General features: G+C 39.0%; 1 protein-coding gene across 1 annotated transcript in view; it reads right to left on the bottom strand.

Annotated features, from left to right (window-relative positions):
• The window catches only part of Sugct (succinyl-CoA:glutarate-CoA transferase), a 552,732-nt gene that overhangs the window by 345,697 nt on the left and 189,647 nt on the right, over positions 1 to 17,388 (bottom strand). The window contains exon 11 of the mRNA XM_090332615.1: positions 7,600 to 7,697. Within this exon, the coding sequence (XP_090188741.1) occupies positions 7,600 to 7,697 (98 nt within the window). The remainder of the gene's footprint in view (positions 1 to 7,599; positions 7,698 to 17,388) is intronic.

Here is a 17,388-nt window from a genome sequence, read left to right as displayed (position 1 = left end):
TAGAGTCTTGCCTAGCATGCACAAAGACCTGGGTTCGATTCCTTGGTACAACATACATAGAAAAAAAAAATCTGGAAGTGGTGCTCAAGTGGTGGAGTGCTAGCTTTGAGAAAGCCCAAGGACAGTGCTAAGGCCCTGAGTTCAAGCCCCAGGACAAGCAAAGGAAAGAAAAAAATAGTAACAGACTTTCAAGCTGGGCGAGGTGGCTCATGCCTGTAATCCTAGCTAATCAGGAGGCTGAGATCTAAGGATCTCGGTTCAAAGCCAGTCCAGGCACTAAAGTCTGTGAGACTTTTATCTCCAGTTAACTACCAGAAAACTGGAAGTGGCACTGTGGCTCAAGGGGTAGGGCAGTAGCCTCGAGCTGAAGAGCTCAGGGACAGTGCCCAGGCCCAGAGTTCAAGTCCTGTCCCTGACCAAAAAAAAAAAAAGAGTCACAGACTTTCCTGCCTGACTGGCTCCAGCTGAGATCCTCAGATCTGTAGCTAGGATTACCAGTGTGAACCAGTCTAACCTTCAACTTTAAGCTGCAAAAGTCCCAAGAAGACCAAACCCTGGAAGTTTGCCTAAGTTATGCTATGAGTTCAAGCCTAAAAATAAGAGCAAACATCAAAACAAAAAAGAAAAGTGGATGTCAGATTTTGAAAATGCTCACTTAGAAGGTCTTAATTTCATTAATTTTCAAATCAACACATTTCAATAACTGTTTAGAAATCCTTCAGAGTACTTAATTTCTCAACATTAATACCATAAATTTTGAAAATAATATTTGATTACGTATCTAAAGCTAAATTTATGGGAAAAATCAAATCAGTCAAAATCAGAAAGCATTACTTATTTTAATAAAGGAATTGTCGCACTATTTTAAAAGCTTATCAAATGTCCTTTTATTTATGAGAAATTGGTCAAATAAGGTTTTAAGAATTGTTTGACTAGGGCTCTATTGATCTATCTATTGATCTATACTTGCTCTATATGGTACCGTTTACCCAAAGTTTAAAAGAAATCATGAGTTTTCTGAACCTTCTCCCCCAACCCCATGGTATTTTTTTATATTATCTTTAAGTACTTTCGTGGTTTTAGTTTTCTTGCTATAAAATTATTCTCAGGTCAATATTTCCTTCTTTGAATTACTATTTCTCTTCATTTGCCCTTTGTGATTCCCCACCAATGACACTGCCTCCAGGAAGCTCTCCTCAAACCAGTTGGACCTCTGTAGGTTCCACAACACAAAGTGTGTAAGTCAACCCCAGCTCTTCCCAGACACCACTGGGCTCAATGTTTTATGGATTTGTCTTCCTGATTAAAGCCTGACCTGATTCAAGAGCTCATGCTCCTTCTTTTATCTTGGATAATTTGGCCCAGCATGTAACAGTCAGAGACCAATAAATGTTAGCATAGAAAAGAGGAGGGAGGGAATTAAATGAATTGAATTTCTATTTCATCTATCACTTCCCCTTTCCTTCATCCTCATTCTGCACCTTGCTCTGATTTCTCCCCAACCACCAATCCATCATCCTTGCCCTTTTCTTCCTAGATTCCACACAGATCACACCTTAATCTGTCTCCTGTGGCCTCGTTGCTGAAAATTTAATGCTATTCTGTGTCGGTAGCATACGTTCCATGGTTAACTTCTCTCTAGCATTAAAAAAAAAAAAGAGGCTTTTGTTTGATCCGGCCCAGGATTAATCTCCAATATTTCTCCTCTTCCCTGTTTCAACTTGGGATTTTTTTAAAAATATGCTTCAGCATTACCTAGCTTGCTTTCAGTGTTAGCATCTGGGTAAACACCTTATGCAACACTTGGGATAAAATGGCAAGCTCGGGGGTGGGGGTGGGGGAGAAGTCTTCCACATTAAAATTTAAAAAAAAATGAAAACCTGTGATTTGCTTGCAGGCATGATTGGGGAGACACCTGAGAGAAACTGATGGTCAAAACAGACAGCCACCATCCTGAATGAGGCTCAGGCCCTAAGCAAGCCCCCAGCCATGCAAAACTAAGAAAATTAGTGACAAACACCAATGATTGGCACTTGCACACAAAAGGAACACCTGATTGTAAATGAAATTACCTAAATGTTTACAGTGTGTATTCAATGTTTACAGTGTATCGTAAAAAAAAAAAAAAGCCAAGGAAAAAGAATTGCCAAGTTTGAAACGTAGCAATTTAGGAGCCCAAACTTCTAAAGAAAATCCATAAAATCTTCAATTTTCAGTGTTGGGTGTCAAGTTGAAAGTAAGGAGCATTTATTGTTTTGTTTCTTTTTGCTTGTTTCTCTTTAAAAAAAATAAGTCTATCATTCTTTAGTTTATTTTTTGAAGTTATGTTTATGACTAATTTATCCTCATAAATTCTTCTACATTTTTACATATTTTAGATACTTTTTGAATGTAAAAATGTAGGCTAAGGAAATTTATGTGAATAGTAAAGAAATGTACTTATGATGTAAAGTCTAACAACAGACGACAAGCAACACTATGGTATCTTCACACGGTAATTTAGGCAGCCACCATTACTAAAAGTTAGCTTTCCCCATAGAATTGGAAAAACACATAGAAGAAGTTATAGCTTGTATATCAAGATGCTGGAAACACAGGACAACAAATTATTAACAGACACAGTTTGTTGCTGCCGTACTTTTGAAAAATGTGATAATTTCCAAGGTTATATAAAAATATGGAAAATTGTGTAGACTCAGCAGAATAGATGTTACAGAAGGGTTCAAAACATCAAGAATATAGCTTTTAGCAGGTCTACAAGGAGTGCCCGAATTAAGTCTAGTAAGCAGGGCCTTTGTGAATTTGGTGATGGAAGTAGTGATGATGGCCTCTGGTAGTCAAAGATTTGTCTCAGTGCCTTATGCATGGGAGATAAGTGTTTGCTTGGGGTATTTTCTTTGGTTTGGTCTTTTGTTTTTTAAGAAGCAAGTTTGTTAAACTCACCATTTGGAGAGCTGAATGTCCAGCCTGGAGGGCCAAAGCCAGGCTAAGTGAGAGTCACCCAGTGACCCTATAACACTGTGTAGTCATATTGGGTCATATTAAGGAACAAGTGATTCTATCTTGAATAAGGAAAAGAGTATGAATTTGAATGGAAATGAGACTTGCTCTCTACCTGGCTGCTCCCCCTCCCACCTTTTTGTTTGTTTTATCAGGCCTTGGATTAATCCTCACTATTGCTTCTTTTTAAAAAAAAAATGGGTTCATCTTTCTATTTTAATTACCTTTTCAGGAGAACTCAAGGAGACTCAGGTCTACCCTCTTATTTCTGTATTAGCATATACAGGTTGAGCAAGGGGAATCTTACTATGACCTCTCCACAGAAGTAAACAATTTTCCATCAACTTCATCCTCTTGGTTGCCCTCCCCGACTCCCACTGCCCTTCTTGAACCAATTTCAACAGGTTTAACTGTTCTATTTTCACACATGCAAATAAACAACTTGGATCATATTCACCTTCTTCATTAGCTCTCCTTCAGTCTCAATGACCCTCCATTTACCACAGCCTGTTCTACTTCTCTGTCGCTCATTTTGTAGTGCAGTCCACTTTGATGTTTCAGATATGCATGTATTATAATTTGCTCAGAATAATCCTCTCTATTGCTTTGTTTTCCCCTTCTACCTCCAGTCCTATTGATCAACCACTTTCATTGAGCTTCCTGATGCCTTCTTCATAGTTATCCTGTGTTTTTTAGTTTTTAATTTTCTGGCTTGTTTTTTTTTTTAATTTTGGGGCCTGGGCACTGTCCCTGAGCTTTTTGCTCAAGGCTAGTGCTCTACCTCTATGAGCCATAGCTTCACTTCTGGTTTTAAGTGGTTAATTAGAGAAAGGAGTCTCACAGACTTTCCTGCCCAAGCTGGCTTCCAATTTTGATCTCCAGATTTGAGCCCCCTCAGTAGCTAGGATTACAGGTATGAGCCATCAGTACCCAGCAATGCTATATGCTATATTCCTAATGGCATATAGTTCCTGTTCAATAAAATCTGTTCAATAAAGTGAGTGAGTTAGTCCATTGAAATTTCTGACTTCCTCTATGGGTGAAAAAAAGGAGGTCTAGCTAGCTCCATATTAGTTTAATACTTCAAACTTCCTTTTTTATTATTAGCTTATATTTATGATATTAGTTATACATAATTGGTACATCTCCACCCATGTACATTGTATTCAACCAATCTCACCCCCCTCTATGATATGCCCTGACTCTTTCTCCCAAAATAAAGCATCCCAGATATGCTTCCTTGTTCCTTTTTCATACTTGCAAATAACCTATTTCCACAGTATAGGATCCTGTTCACACACCCCAACAGTCCAACTCCCCTTCCTGTTCTTTCCCTTCTTTCCCCTCCCTTCCCTACAAAATCCATTGTTCATCCTCCATCATTCTCCTATTGGTCAACTTCCACTGCATTTTTCTATAGCTTCCCTTACAGTTACTTTCAATCTATGTAATAACTCCAACTTTCTACCCAGTAGAGCTTTTCCCTAAAAGCTTCTCTTCAAGTTACATTTTCTATGTGTAAGTTTTTCATAAGCAACTCCACTTTATGACTCTACCATGAAAAAAAAAATAAAGCATCCCTATTTCACAAGACCAAACACCTATTCTGTAATAAAGACTATCAAACACAAACTGATTGGGGCCGGGAGTTTGGTCTAGTGGTAGAGTGCTTGCCTAGCATGCACGAAGACCTGCATTCAATTCCTCGGTACCACATAGATAGAATAAAGCCGGAAATGGTGCTGAGGCTCAAGTGGTAGAGCTTCTAGCCTTGAGAAAGTCCAAGGACAGTGCTCAGGCCCTGAGCTCAAGCCCAGGACTGGCAAACTGAGCTCCTTCCTACTCCCCAGCCCTCCTCATCCCTGTTCCCTCTTACCCAGCCACAGGCCACTCCTCTGTGCAGTTAAATCCCACCACCAGACAGGCTTGGCTTCAGACTCTTCTCCCAAGTGTCTGCAGGGCTCTTTCTCTCACTTTCTGCACTGCAGGCAGGCCTTTGCTCAAAGTCTTTTCTTTTTCAGACAGGCCTTCTCCATCCTGCCTGAAGGAAGGAGCCAGCCTCATTCACAACTTCTTTTCCCCTTCTGTGATATTTTTCAACAATTTACTCTACATGTTTCCTTCATTTCTCTATCCCCAGTGCTGACAACAGGGTCATTAAGATATAGTGCGTGAATAACAGTAGCATGTCATGTGTCTTTTTGAGGATGTGATATGGTATAGGAGGAAAAGTGTGGTCTTTCAAATCCCATGTTGACCTATGTAGAAGGTGCTTCACCTTGAGGCCTACACATCATCTGTGATGATGGTGGTGGTGCTAGTTGGTGACTCTTTTTGTGGTTGGGAGTTAACATATTTTAAAGGCTCTCTTGCTATGAAACATATGTAAGGTTCAGTGATGGCTGGGAATAAAAGGAACAACATATAGAGCAAGACCAGAAGGTTGAACAAAGCATCATCCTTCCTACACTGCGCATGCGTATGCCTGCCAAGCTGGAAATGAGGCACAGAAAAGACTTCTTTGCTGACATGCTGCCTTCTGACTTAGAAACTGACTAGAGATATTACTGAGTGAGTTCATGGAGACATAGCAACAGCCTTGCAAGCATGACTATGTTGCAGAACCTGGCCATGTGTGAAAGGCATGCCAGCAAGAAAAGAAAAGAAACCAAATGGGAGTGTGGCTGGAGCAGGGCCCTTCTACTGATGAAGTAAACTAGGAAGAAAGGCAGACTGGAAAAGTGCTATCATATTATGGAATGTCCTGCCTGTCAAACTGAAGAAACTCTTAGCATTTTTGATGAACCATTCAAGTTTCTGAACACTGAAAAGGCTAAAATCACATCATCCAAGTGACAAATGTCAAGACTTCTGAAAACCAACCAGTAAACAGTACTAATATATTCAGTGACATTTGTTCTTCTGAACAAATGGTACAGTTGTAAATGGGAGCCAATCAACCTCCTAAATTTTTTCTGGTCATTACTGTTTGATTCACCATGGAGCAGAAGAGACTTGGGCTTGAAGAACACTTGTAGAACTTCAGATCACAAGAGAGTACCCAAGCAGAAAAACACACCAGTGAAAGAGAACCGGGAACCTGCCACTGAACCCCTGAGGGCTCTAACAGACAGCTATGTCTCAATAGTTCCACTTTTCTTACTAATCATCTGGAAACTACACCCACGCAACTCTTGTATATCATTCTTTTATGTTTCCAGTCTTTCTTGGTTCCAAATGTAAATATATTAAGCTTAGGGGTCCAAGAAGACTGACATTCCTACTTCTGTCTATTTAAAAATAAAAAAGTGATAAATCATTTCATACACCACAAAAGGCAAAATTTTAAATTCACCTGTTACTGATCCTGCTGAAAGTTTTTACAAAGTCAAGTTCTCTAGCAGAAATGTCAGGACACAGGCAACCAAGGACTTAACTTTCTGGCTCTTGAAACTATCAAAGTCGTGGCAAGTAAATGATAGAAGATGATCCTTGTATCTGCCCGGGTTTTATATTTTTCTTGGGCTCAGCTCTTCTCACAGCGTGTGCATGATTTATTTAAACTATCAAAGAGCTTTTGATAATGGTTCACACAAGTGGCTATTATTAAAACTTGGTAACCATGGTGTGAACGGGAAAAAGTTCTCTCAATGAGTTAAATGAGTTAAAAATGCTTAAGAGGAAAAGAGGCAAAAAGCAGAAATAAATGGCTAATTCTCGTGCAGAGAAAGGTTAATCGTTGAGGGCTCTGAGGTTCTGCAGCGGAATCAGTTCTATTTAACTGATGACCAGGAAAGGGGCATCCAATTCCCATTCCCAGAGTCTATGTGCCTCAGTCCCACGCACAGACTCCCATTGAACTCAAGTGCATTTGGCACTTGGAAGAGACACAGACAGTGGAGAGAAATGCTTTGACATTCAGCAAAGAACAAGTAGGTAAGTGAATATGGACTTGGAATTTCATGTCAAGATAACAAAATACAAAAGAAGCAGAAATGAAGTAACCTTCACAGAATTTTATTTTTCTAACTACTTCAACTATATTACCTGGAAACACACAGGCCTAGGTATGACCCCAGGCATGTGGCCCAAGTTTATAATTCCCTCTATTCAGAAGACAGAGATTAGGAGGATGGCATTTTGAGGCCAGCCCAGAAAATAAGTTCAAGAGCACGCCATCTCAACCAATAGCAGAGTGGTATCACATCTGTCATCCCAGCTATATGGGAAGCATAAACAGGCCTTTGTAATCCAGGGAGACAAACACAAAATGCAAAATGCAAAACTCTATCTCAAAATTAAAGAGAATCAGAAAAGCTGAAAAGCTACAAGAAGGAGTAAGTGACTGCCTAGAAAGTGCAAAGCCATGAGTTCAAACTCTAATGCAACAGACATACACACGCGCACACACACATTTAAATATTTCAAACATTTTCTGCATCAAAAGCAAAACCAGCTTTAAAACACCTTTTCATTAACCAATGAAATGGGAAGAAAAAGTATAACATGATCTAAACAATACAAAAGAGACCCCAACAAGACACCAGATAAATGCTTATGCCATGGTCTGAAATTCATAGGTACTAGATCTAAGCTTACCGTGCTGATAGTATTTTTATAAGTTCTTTCCTATTTTGTACCCGAAGATGGTTTGTTTTATATTTGGAGTCATCAATCAACTCAGGCAAATTCAAGATCTAAAATGAAACAAAAATCATTTTAGAATATAATTCACAGATTTCTCATGGACCTTCAAGTCCTTGTGCGTCCTAGCATTGCAGGTCTGTCAGCCTCTTCTCAGGTTGCTACTCTTCAGCCTTTAAACTCTCCATAAGGAGATAGGTCGTGCTGCCATTCTCAAGAGGTTTTACTATCTTTTGGGGTCTACATATGAGTATACAGAAAGAGTTATTAGATGTGCATAATGCCTTGTAACTATATACAAGAATACAGAAGAATTATAGCATTCTCCCTTTAAAAAGCAGAAATCTGCATACAAAAATTGGCTACAACTAACCTAAAATCACCATAAAAAGCACCACCTATATAATAACAATTTTTAAGGAAAGCAGTGCTGCCTACACTTGAATGGAGACCACAGTCAACATTTATCTTATAGGTAAATTCACCTATTTGTTCCGCATATAAATAAAATAATGTTATCTGTCCCAGTAGTCCTATTCAGGTGCTAAATAAAAAAAGTAAATACATTTGCCCCAATGTGAACCATTAAAGCAATATCAAATTAAAGATCCTCTTCCTATAGGAATATCACTATTTTTCTTTAGTGTGTCTCCCTGAAGGAATACTGACTAGAATTTCTTTTTTTCATATATTTTTATTGTAATTAATAGAAGGGTTACATTGTATTCACCAGATAGAAGGTGCATTACTTCACATACATTGATCCCCTTTCACATGTCTTGGTCCCCATTTCCCTTCCTCCCACCCCCACCCCTCATCTTGTTTTCCCCCCTTCCCTATCCAATTTCAAATAACCAAATACAAATATATCCGATATATCAGATAACAAAGTGAGATACTATAACAATATGAGATAACCAAGGGACAGCAAAAGAGATGAGAGATAACATAGTACATTAAGGACAACAATCATTCATTATATGGCTTATGTTTCTATATCCTAGAGATCCTTTCATTTAGCATGATACTATATGGCCTTTTGTATCAAGGTTTTGCTCTATTGCAAATCTCTGCTAGGAGAGCCCAAGGTTTCTACTGATTATGACAAATGAGGGAAACCATTGAGCCTAAGTTCGTTTGAGTCTGGCTTATTTCACTTAATAGGATTTTTTCTAAGTCTTTCCATTTCCTAACAAATGGGCGATGTCATTCTTTCTGACAGCAGCATAGAATTCCATTGTGTACAAATACCACATCTTGTTGATCCACTCATCAACTGAGGGACATCTAGGTTGGTTCCATATCTTTGCTGTGGTAAATAGTGCTGCAATGAACATTGTTGTGCTGGTGGATTTAGTATGTCCTTGTTTCTGGATGATTGGGTAAATGCCAAGTAGTGGAATTGCTGGGTCATAGGGGAGCTCTATGTTTAGTCTTTTGAGGAACTGCCATACTGCTTTCCATAGTGGTTGAACAAGTTTGCACTCCCACCAACAGTGTAGTAGTGATCCCTCCTGGCCACATCCCCTCCAGCATTTGTTGTTACTAGTTTTTTTGATCCTGGCATACTAACTGGAGTGAGGTGGAATCCTAGAGTTGTTTTAATTTGCATTTCTTTTATGATGTTGAGAGATGTTGAACATTTTTTCATGTGTCTATAGGCCATATTTTTTCTTCTTCAGAGAAAACTCTCTTTAAGTCTTTGGCCCATCTTTTAATGGGATGGTTGTTACTTTGGAGATTAGTTTTGGAGTGATTCAGTTTTTTGAGCTGTTGATATATTTTAGATATGAGGCCTTTGTCTGTTGTTTGGTTGGTGAAGATCTTCTCCCACTCTGTAGGCTTCCTAATTAATTTACTAGCTATATCCTTTGCCATACAAAAGCTCTGCAGTTTAATGCAGTCCCACTTATCCATGCTTTCTCTGGTTTGTTGTGATTCTTGGTCCTTATTAAGAAAGTTTCGACCTGTGCCAAGGAGGCCTAGTGTATCTCTTATTCCTTTTGTAAAGTTTTCAGTGTGTCGGCTTTTACCTCCAGGTCTTTGATCCATTTGGAGTTAATTCTAGTGCAGGGTGACAAAGAAGGATCCAACTTAAGTTTTCTGCAGGTGCTTAACCAGTTCTGCCAGCACCACTTGTTTAAGAGGCTGTCTTTCTTCCATTCTATTTTTTTGGCTCCCTTGTCAAAGATTAGGTAGCATAGGTCTGTGGTTTAATATCTGGGTCTTCAGTTCTATTCCTAGAATTGCTTTTATATACTTCCTCTTCCACTGCTCCTCACTGAAGGGAAAAAATCTAGCTTGAAAATCCTTTTGGACATCTTGCAATTTTAACAAGACTATAATGAAAGTACCAAGATCCATTTGGAATGGAAAAGACGTTTGGAAAAGAATGTGTGGAGGCAGAGTTTGGCAGTTGTGCTGGAAAGTCAGAGGGAGCACTTATGGGTTGGGGGCAGGCCATGTGGCCTACAGAAAACCTTGCTGCCTTTATTAATGTATTTGCTTTCAATATAAACATTTAATGGTTTCATTTGTTTCCCACAGTTTAAATAAAATCAAGTCATTAATCATTTTACAAAGGAGACAAAAGTGAAGAAGATTCTCCAAAGTAAAGAGACCATCTTAATGGAGGAATTCATCTTCCCTGTGTTTCCTTTAGGAATGATAAAGACAGCATTACTCTCTTGAGTTTGCAAAAGCAACACCAAATACAGTGCCCTTACTAAAAAACCTTCCTGCCACCATATCTGAATTGGCCCCAAATCTTACACAACAGTCCAAAATCCTTTCTCCCTCATGGTGAATAAATTTATTTCAAGATAAAGCAAGTCCATTTCCTAAATCATGGGTTCAATTTGCAAGTCTAATCTTACCCAGAATATTCCCTCAGCTACAATTTTTAATTGCCCAGTTCCTGCACTCAATGGGATGCTCTTGGAGCCTCTTTATTTAACTGACTGGATTCTCCTTTCCTCTTTCACAGTAATGGTCCTTTGTCTTCAGCTCTTCCAACTAATGTTCAGACTGTTTCTAAAGAGAGAGCTTCCAGATTATTAAGCAGAACCATCATTAGGTGCTTGACAAAGGATGCTGTTTTGAGAGAAATGAAGGCATATATGAAAGTGCTTATATATTGAACACTACATTAATGTAAACTTCTGCAACCAGATACTACTTCCCACAAAAGAAATAATGACCTATGAGTGACAGAGTAATGTATCTATGGTTGATGAAGAAGAAGAAGAAGGAGGAGGAGGAGGAGGAGGAGGAGGAGGAGGAGGAGGAGGAGGAGGAGGAGGAGGAGGAGAAGCAGCAGCTATGAAGGGTTCCTTTGCTTGGAAAAAAAGAAAGGGAAGGAGACAAAAATGAATGATCCCATGAAAGAAAATAAAACCTGATAACAAAAACTAAAAAGGGCTTTAATTTTTCTATCATCTGATGTCCCCTCATGGCAAAACACAAAGTCTTTATGATCATTGCCAAAGCTGGATATGACATGGCCTGTCATCTCAATAAAGTCAGTTCCTCCCATCTCCTCATCTTGCTTTTCTGAGCATCCTTGCTGGATCAGGCACCTGTCTACCACAATTTCACCTTATGATAGTTACACCAGCTCTCAACTCTTCTCTTGCCTAGAACAACTTCTACCACACGTTCTGTTGGCTAACTCCAGGTTTCCCTCATTGAGTTGGCTTAAGTATTAACTTCTTGGGTGAGGGGTGGGGGGAAGCAATGGCAGTGCTGCTTGAACTCAAGGCCAGAGCATATTGTCCCCTGCTTTTTCCACACAAGGTTAGCTCTCTACCATGGAATCACAACTCCACTTCTGCTTTTTGCTAGTTACTTGAAAATAGGAATCTCGCAAACTTTCCCTCCCAGGCTGACTTTAAACCATAATCCTTAGATCTCAGTTCCTGAGTAGCTAGAATTACAGGCTTAAGCCACCAGTACACAGCAAGTGTTAATTTTGTAAAAAGGACTCCTCAGCTACTCCTCCAACTATAGATACTACCCCTGACTCTTCTTCTTCCCTACTTTGTCCTTCTTTCCACCACAACGTGTCACCTTACTTATTCTATTCATTATTTAATTGTGCCTCTGCCTGTCTAGAATGGAAGCTTCACAAAGTCAGAATATGTTAAATGCTTTGCATATTTATATATCTCAAGCTCTGGTAACATGCTCACCAACTACTTGAGTCAAGCATGAAGACACAACAGAAGCACTCTGAAGGTCAAAGCTTCCAGATATTACTGCATGGATAAACTCTGTTCTACCATGTCTGAAACTATAGAAGATTCTTATGATCTACAGCCTCTTAAATGAATTGTGTGCCAGGAGGAAGTTAGGACAGTGGTCACCACCTATAGGCCATAGAGGTCACCTATGATGTCATTACTTCATGGGTGACATTCATGTAGCATATGTTAAGTTCAGTTGCCATTTAAAATGTCACCCACATTGTCCAAAGTGCAATGTACTCCTGACTTATGTAACTGTAATCCCTCTGTGCATTGCCTTTATAAAAACAACAAAAAAATTAAATAAATAGGGCTGGGAGTTTGGCCTAGTGGTTAAAGTGCTTGCCTAGTATGCATGATGACCTGGGTTCGATTCCTCGGTACCACATACATAGAAAAAAGCTGGAAGTGGTGCTGAGGCTCAAGTGGTAGAGCTTTAACCTTGAGAAAGTCCAAGGACAGTGCTCAGGCCCTGAGCTCAAGCCCAGGACTGGCAAAAATAAATAAATAAATAAATAAAATGTTTCCCATTAGATGATACCTTTATAATGTAGTGCTGATTAAAATTGAGTACTAAAATCAAAACATGCTGTATATTCAGGAAGGCATAGGAACAAAGTAACAGTGATACTGCAAGAGCTATTATAATTTAGTTTTTAGATATAAGAAAAGGAAACATTATTTGTGAAATGTGGGCTTTCCCAATTCCTTGGCAAATTCACACCATCTAATCTCCTCTCTGCCAATGCAAGTACTAGAAAAGTCTCTGCAAAATGTCTTGTAAACAAGTTTTCTGAGCTGATGACAAGGTTCTTCGTGCTATAGTCCCACCTCAGCTTTAATTAGCATTTACAATTTTGTTATGCTTTTATGTCTTTTGCCCTCCTCATACTTTGCCTTGTCATTGTATTTGAAGTGACTTTACTGGCTATACTATAGAATTGAATCCTGGTTTTATTTTTTTATTTCCATCCTTTCTGATAATCTCTGTGTTTTAATTGCTGTGTTTTAATGCCACTGTTGACCTTATGTTATTTATATTATTAATATCCTCTTGTCTTTTTTCTGTTCATTCTTGTCTTCTCTTCCATGCAATTTCTGGACTTTGTTGCAAGTTTTTAATCTTACATTAATCAATTTTTACTTTGGCTATTATTTTGTGTAAACATTCGACAACTGCTTTAGTGATACACACTGCACACACCTATAAACTTAGTTTTCACAATACACTTAAGACTCAGAAAATACCACTTCAACTAGAATATAAGAAACTTACCAAAATATAGGTTCATTTACATTTGTATCTTGTACCAGTCAGTATACATTAACAAGTTTACTAGAAAGTTTCTTTTTTTTTTTTTTGCCAGTCCTGGGCTTGAGCTCAGGGCCTGAGCACTGTCCTTGGACTTTCTCAAGGCTAGAGCTCTACCACTTGAGCCTCAGCACCACTTCCGGCTTTTTTCTATGTATGTGGTACCAAGGAATCGAACCCGGGTCTTCGTGCATGCTAGGCAAGCACTTTAACGACTAGGCCAAACTCCCGGCCCCTAGAAAGTTTCTTAATGTTGGTTTTTACTCATTAAATACATTTCAGAAAGTTCACAAAGAGAAAGGTACTCCATTACATTCACCCAAACATGACTATATTTGTTGTTCTTCTTTCATTACAAATGACCTTTGTCCTCTTTTGATGTCATGTACCTTCTGCCAATGAAGAACTTCCTCTAACAACCTCCTTAGAATAGGTTAGCTGTTTTAAAATTCTAAATTGTCTTTTACAGGAGACTATTTTCGCAAAAAGTTAACTTTTCTTTCTTTCTCCTTTCTTTTTGTGCCAGTATCAGATTTTGAACTCAAAGCCTTGTGCCAGCTCGCTTGCTTGCTTAGCTAGTGCTCTACCACTTGAATCACATCTTTAGCATTTTGCTGGCTAATTGACAATAGTCTCATAGATTTTTTTTGTCTGGCTTGGAATTCTGATCTTCCACGTCTCTGTGTCCTGAACAGCTAGAATTAGGCATGAACCAGGAGTGCCAGTCTTAACCTTCATTTTCAAGGATATTTCTGCTGTATATTCAAATCTGAATGGACAAGTCTTCCCTCCCAAGACTAGTTCTTTCTGAGCTTTGTTTATGACCAGAGATCCACAGTCAACAGAATCATTATTCTCCCACAAGTAAAACACCATCTTACTCTAGGCATGCACAGGAATTTTTAGGGCTGGGGTTATTTTTGGTCTTTAGTTAAATTTTGAAATATTTAAGCATATATTTGAGCTTAGCCAATTTGGGATTTTCCCAAGTTATTAAGTTGATAGCCTTTCATCTTTCACCAACTTCGGAAGTTTTCAGTCACTGTTTCTTCAAATATTTTTCAGCATATAATGATTTCCCCTCTCCTAGAATTATGATGACAAAATAATGGAATTTTTGTTAACGTCATCCAAGACCCCAAGGTGCAATGTTCTTTTACTTTTTTTCTTTCTTCTCTTTTTCTTTTTTGAATAGAATATTTTTTATTGATCTACATTTGAGTTCTGTGATTTTTTTTCAATCATTTATTATACTGTTGAGCAAAATCCATGCAATGGAGTTTCTTTTTGTAGTTATTCTATCTCTCAGTTCTAGAGCTTCTATTCTTTTGGGTTTCCTTCCTTCTTTGCTAAATGTTTCAACCGCCTCATTTATTTCAGCAGTGTCTGTGATGCTGGTTAGAGTGTTATTTATAATAGCTGATTTAAAGTCTTTGGGAGTTAAGTCCAACATCTGTGTTGTCTTGGCCTTGGCATTTATTGATTGTCTTTTCTCATGCAAGTCCTGGTTCTTCATACACTGAGTAATTTTGGATTGTATCCTGGACATTTTGAATATTGTCTTAAGAGTCTCTGGGTTTTGTATAAATCCTACTGACTTACTGATGTGATTGTTTTTAGGAGACAGTTGACCTTGTAAAGTCAAATCACAAGTTCCAAGTCACTTTCTGTATACTTGAGTTCTCATGTTGCTTCCATTTCAAGGCCCTGGACAGGCGGTCTGAATCTGTCATACATGGGCCCTACTCAGTGGTCATACTCCATCTGGATACTTGTGTATTTGTTATGAGAATTCAAGTCCAATCAAGGCCTGTACACAGAGCAGTGGGTATGGGGTGGGCACAGCAGTTCAGAAACAACAATATCAAGGACTGATTCACAGTGTCCTTCCCACGGTCCAGTACTCTCCAGTTCCCTGGAGGTTCCCTTTGGGGACCCCATTCTTCAGCACACAGAGCAGAAGACAAGCTTGAAGACAGCAAACAGATTCACCACTCAACTCGTCATAATGAAGAGAGTTCTTCCCTGTCAGATTTGTCTTGGGCTCCTCTGCCTCTCATGCTACAAAATGGCTTGAAGAGCTGAGAAAAAAAGGAAAGTGGAAGAAAAGACAGGATTTCCACATTCTGCCACTTGTTGCTTGTGCTGGAAATAAGAATGAATGCTGGAGCTCAACTCTGTATCTTGGTATTCTGGGTTTCATTTGCCACTGACTTCAGTTAACACAGTTACTAGAGTTGCCAGTTCAGAAATCCTGCAAATTCTGGTGTTCAAGTCCTCTGCTGTTTTCTATCAGAGTCCCCCACGGAGTTCCATGTGTTCTGTCCCAGCTCTATCACTGTGCAGTATGGGAAGGGGCAGGAGGAACGGATTTGACAAGTCCTCTCCAGAGCTTCAATCTCCTAACCCAACATTCATACAAGCACTTATTAAGAGTGCAAAGTGATAGGTCGGAGCATGGCCAGGTGGCAGTGTGCTCACCTAGCATGCACAAAGCCCTGGGTTCTATTCCCTGGAACTACATACACAGAAAAAGCTGGAAGTGGTGCTGTGGCTCAAGTAGTAGATTGCTAGTCTTGAGCAAAAAGTGAACAAGGACAGTGACCAGGCTCTGAGTTCAAGTGGTGGAGTGCTTGCCTAGCATTCATGAAGGCACAGGTTGGATTCCTCCGTACCACATACATAGAAAAAAGCCTGAAGTGGTGCTGTGGCTCAAGTGGTAGAGTGGTTGAGAAAGTCCAAGGACAGTGCTCTGGCCCTGAGCTCAAGCCCAGGACTGGCAAAAAAATAAAAAAATTTAAAAAAAGAGTATGAAGTGAACTGAGATTATACTAAGTATTTTATTATCTATGTAACTGCTACGAAACCCCTCCAGTGTGGTTATATTAAATATATATATATACACGTTCTATATTATAATCTATGTTTTACCTATGAGGAAGCAAATATTAGGAAAGATTAAGTACCTTGTCAGAGGCTACCTGACTAGTGACAGGACTCATAGTAGGCCTAAAGAATTATTCCAGTTGTGCCACAACCAACTATAGTGCTTATGCATGTTGAAGCTCCTGTGCCCCAGCTCAGGCTCACTAAATCCTATCTTGGAGAATGGAACTCCAGGAGATTCTGGGCACAAACTTAAGAACTACATGTTGCCCCCAATAAAAGAGGCCTTCAGTCTAAATGACTATAAAACGGATGTCAATATACTTCAAATAGAAATGCCTATTAGAGTTGGCATCAATGAGCTTGAAATAGCTTACATATGCTCACTCTCCCTCTTCTTCTGTATCATGTTAAAGGACATAAAATGGAATTAGCTACAAACCAAGGTTTACTCTCTGCACAAGAAGATTTTCTGACCTTCAAGCTTTGAACTCAATATTCTCATTCCTGCACTCTGTTGATGAGTGCTTCCTAACTGGGCCCCTCCTCAAATGCATTAACCAGCTAGGATCTTAAATTCTGTTTTAGAAAGAAAAGGCGTAAATGGAATTCTATTCATTCAGCAATGCTGCCTTTCTCCCCGGGAGGCAGAACTGTTCCATCTCTTCTCCTGGGCCTTACTTACAAAAGTATTAGACTGTTCACTGTTACAAATTGCACCCCTTGCCCTCCTTCAAGGCCAGTTTGAATGTTAAGTCCCTTGTTACTAGGTAAATCAAAATGATTAGAAGAAATGTACTCACTATGTCTGACAGAGAAAGAAGTGTAACTACATCAGAACAGGGAAAGAAGAGGGGGTTTAGAACAGATTTACCCATAAGGATGTACGTATGAAGATTAGAAAATCTAATGGGATCACAGCATTCACTCGCTTGCCCAGACAAATGACACAAACAGCAGCAAAACCCTGTACAGGCACACAGGACCCTCCTTCTAATGTGGCCTTAATGATTCATAACAGGAATTATCATTCCTGACTCATATATGGGAAAATCAAGGTTAACTATGGCATTCTTCAAGACCCCCCAACAATATCCTTTGTGGGAGAAAAAACTATTATAACACTGACCACAAGTATATATTATATTTTACTATTGAGACTTATGGCAAATGTTCTGTTTCTTAATACAAAAACTTTCTCAAAAAGTACTATTATGGATATTTAAGTTCAAAATATTCAAATCAATTAGCAGTAATGAATCAAAAATAAATTTCAGTTCAGTTCTTCTCAACAGTTAAGAA

Source organism: Megascapheus bottae, chromosome 5 (genome assembly GCF_031878675.1).
Source record: "Megascapheus bottae isolate mThoBot1 chromosome 5, mThoBot2.hap1, whole genome shotgun sequence".
Taxonomy (NCBI): Eukaryota; Metazoa; Chordata; class Mammalia; order Rodentia; family Geomyidae; genus Megascapheus; species Megascapheus bottae.
Note: the sequence above shows the minus strand (reverse complement) of the source record. Positions and strands in the feature narration are given on the sequence as shown.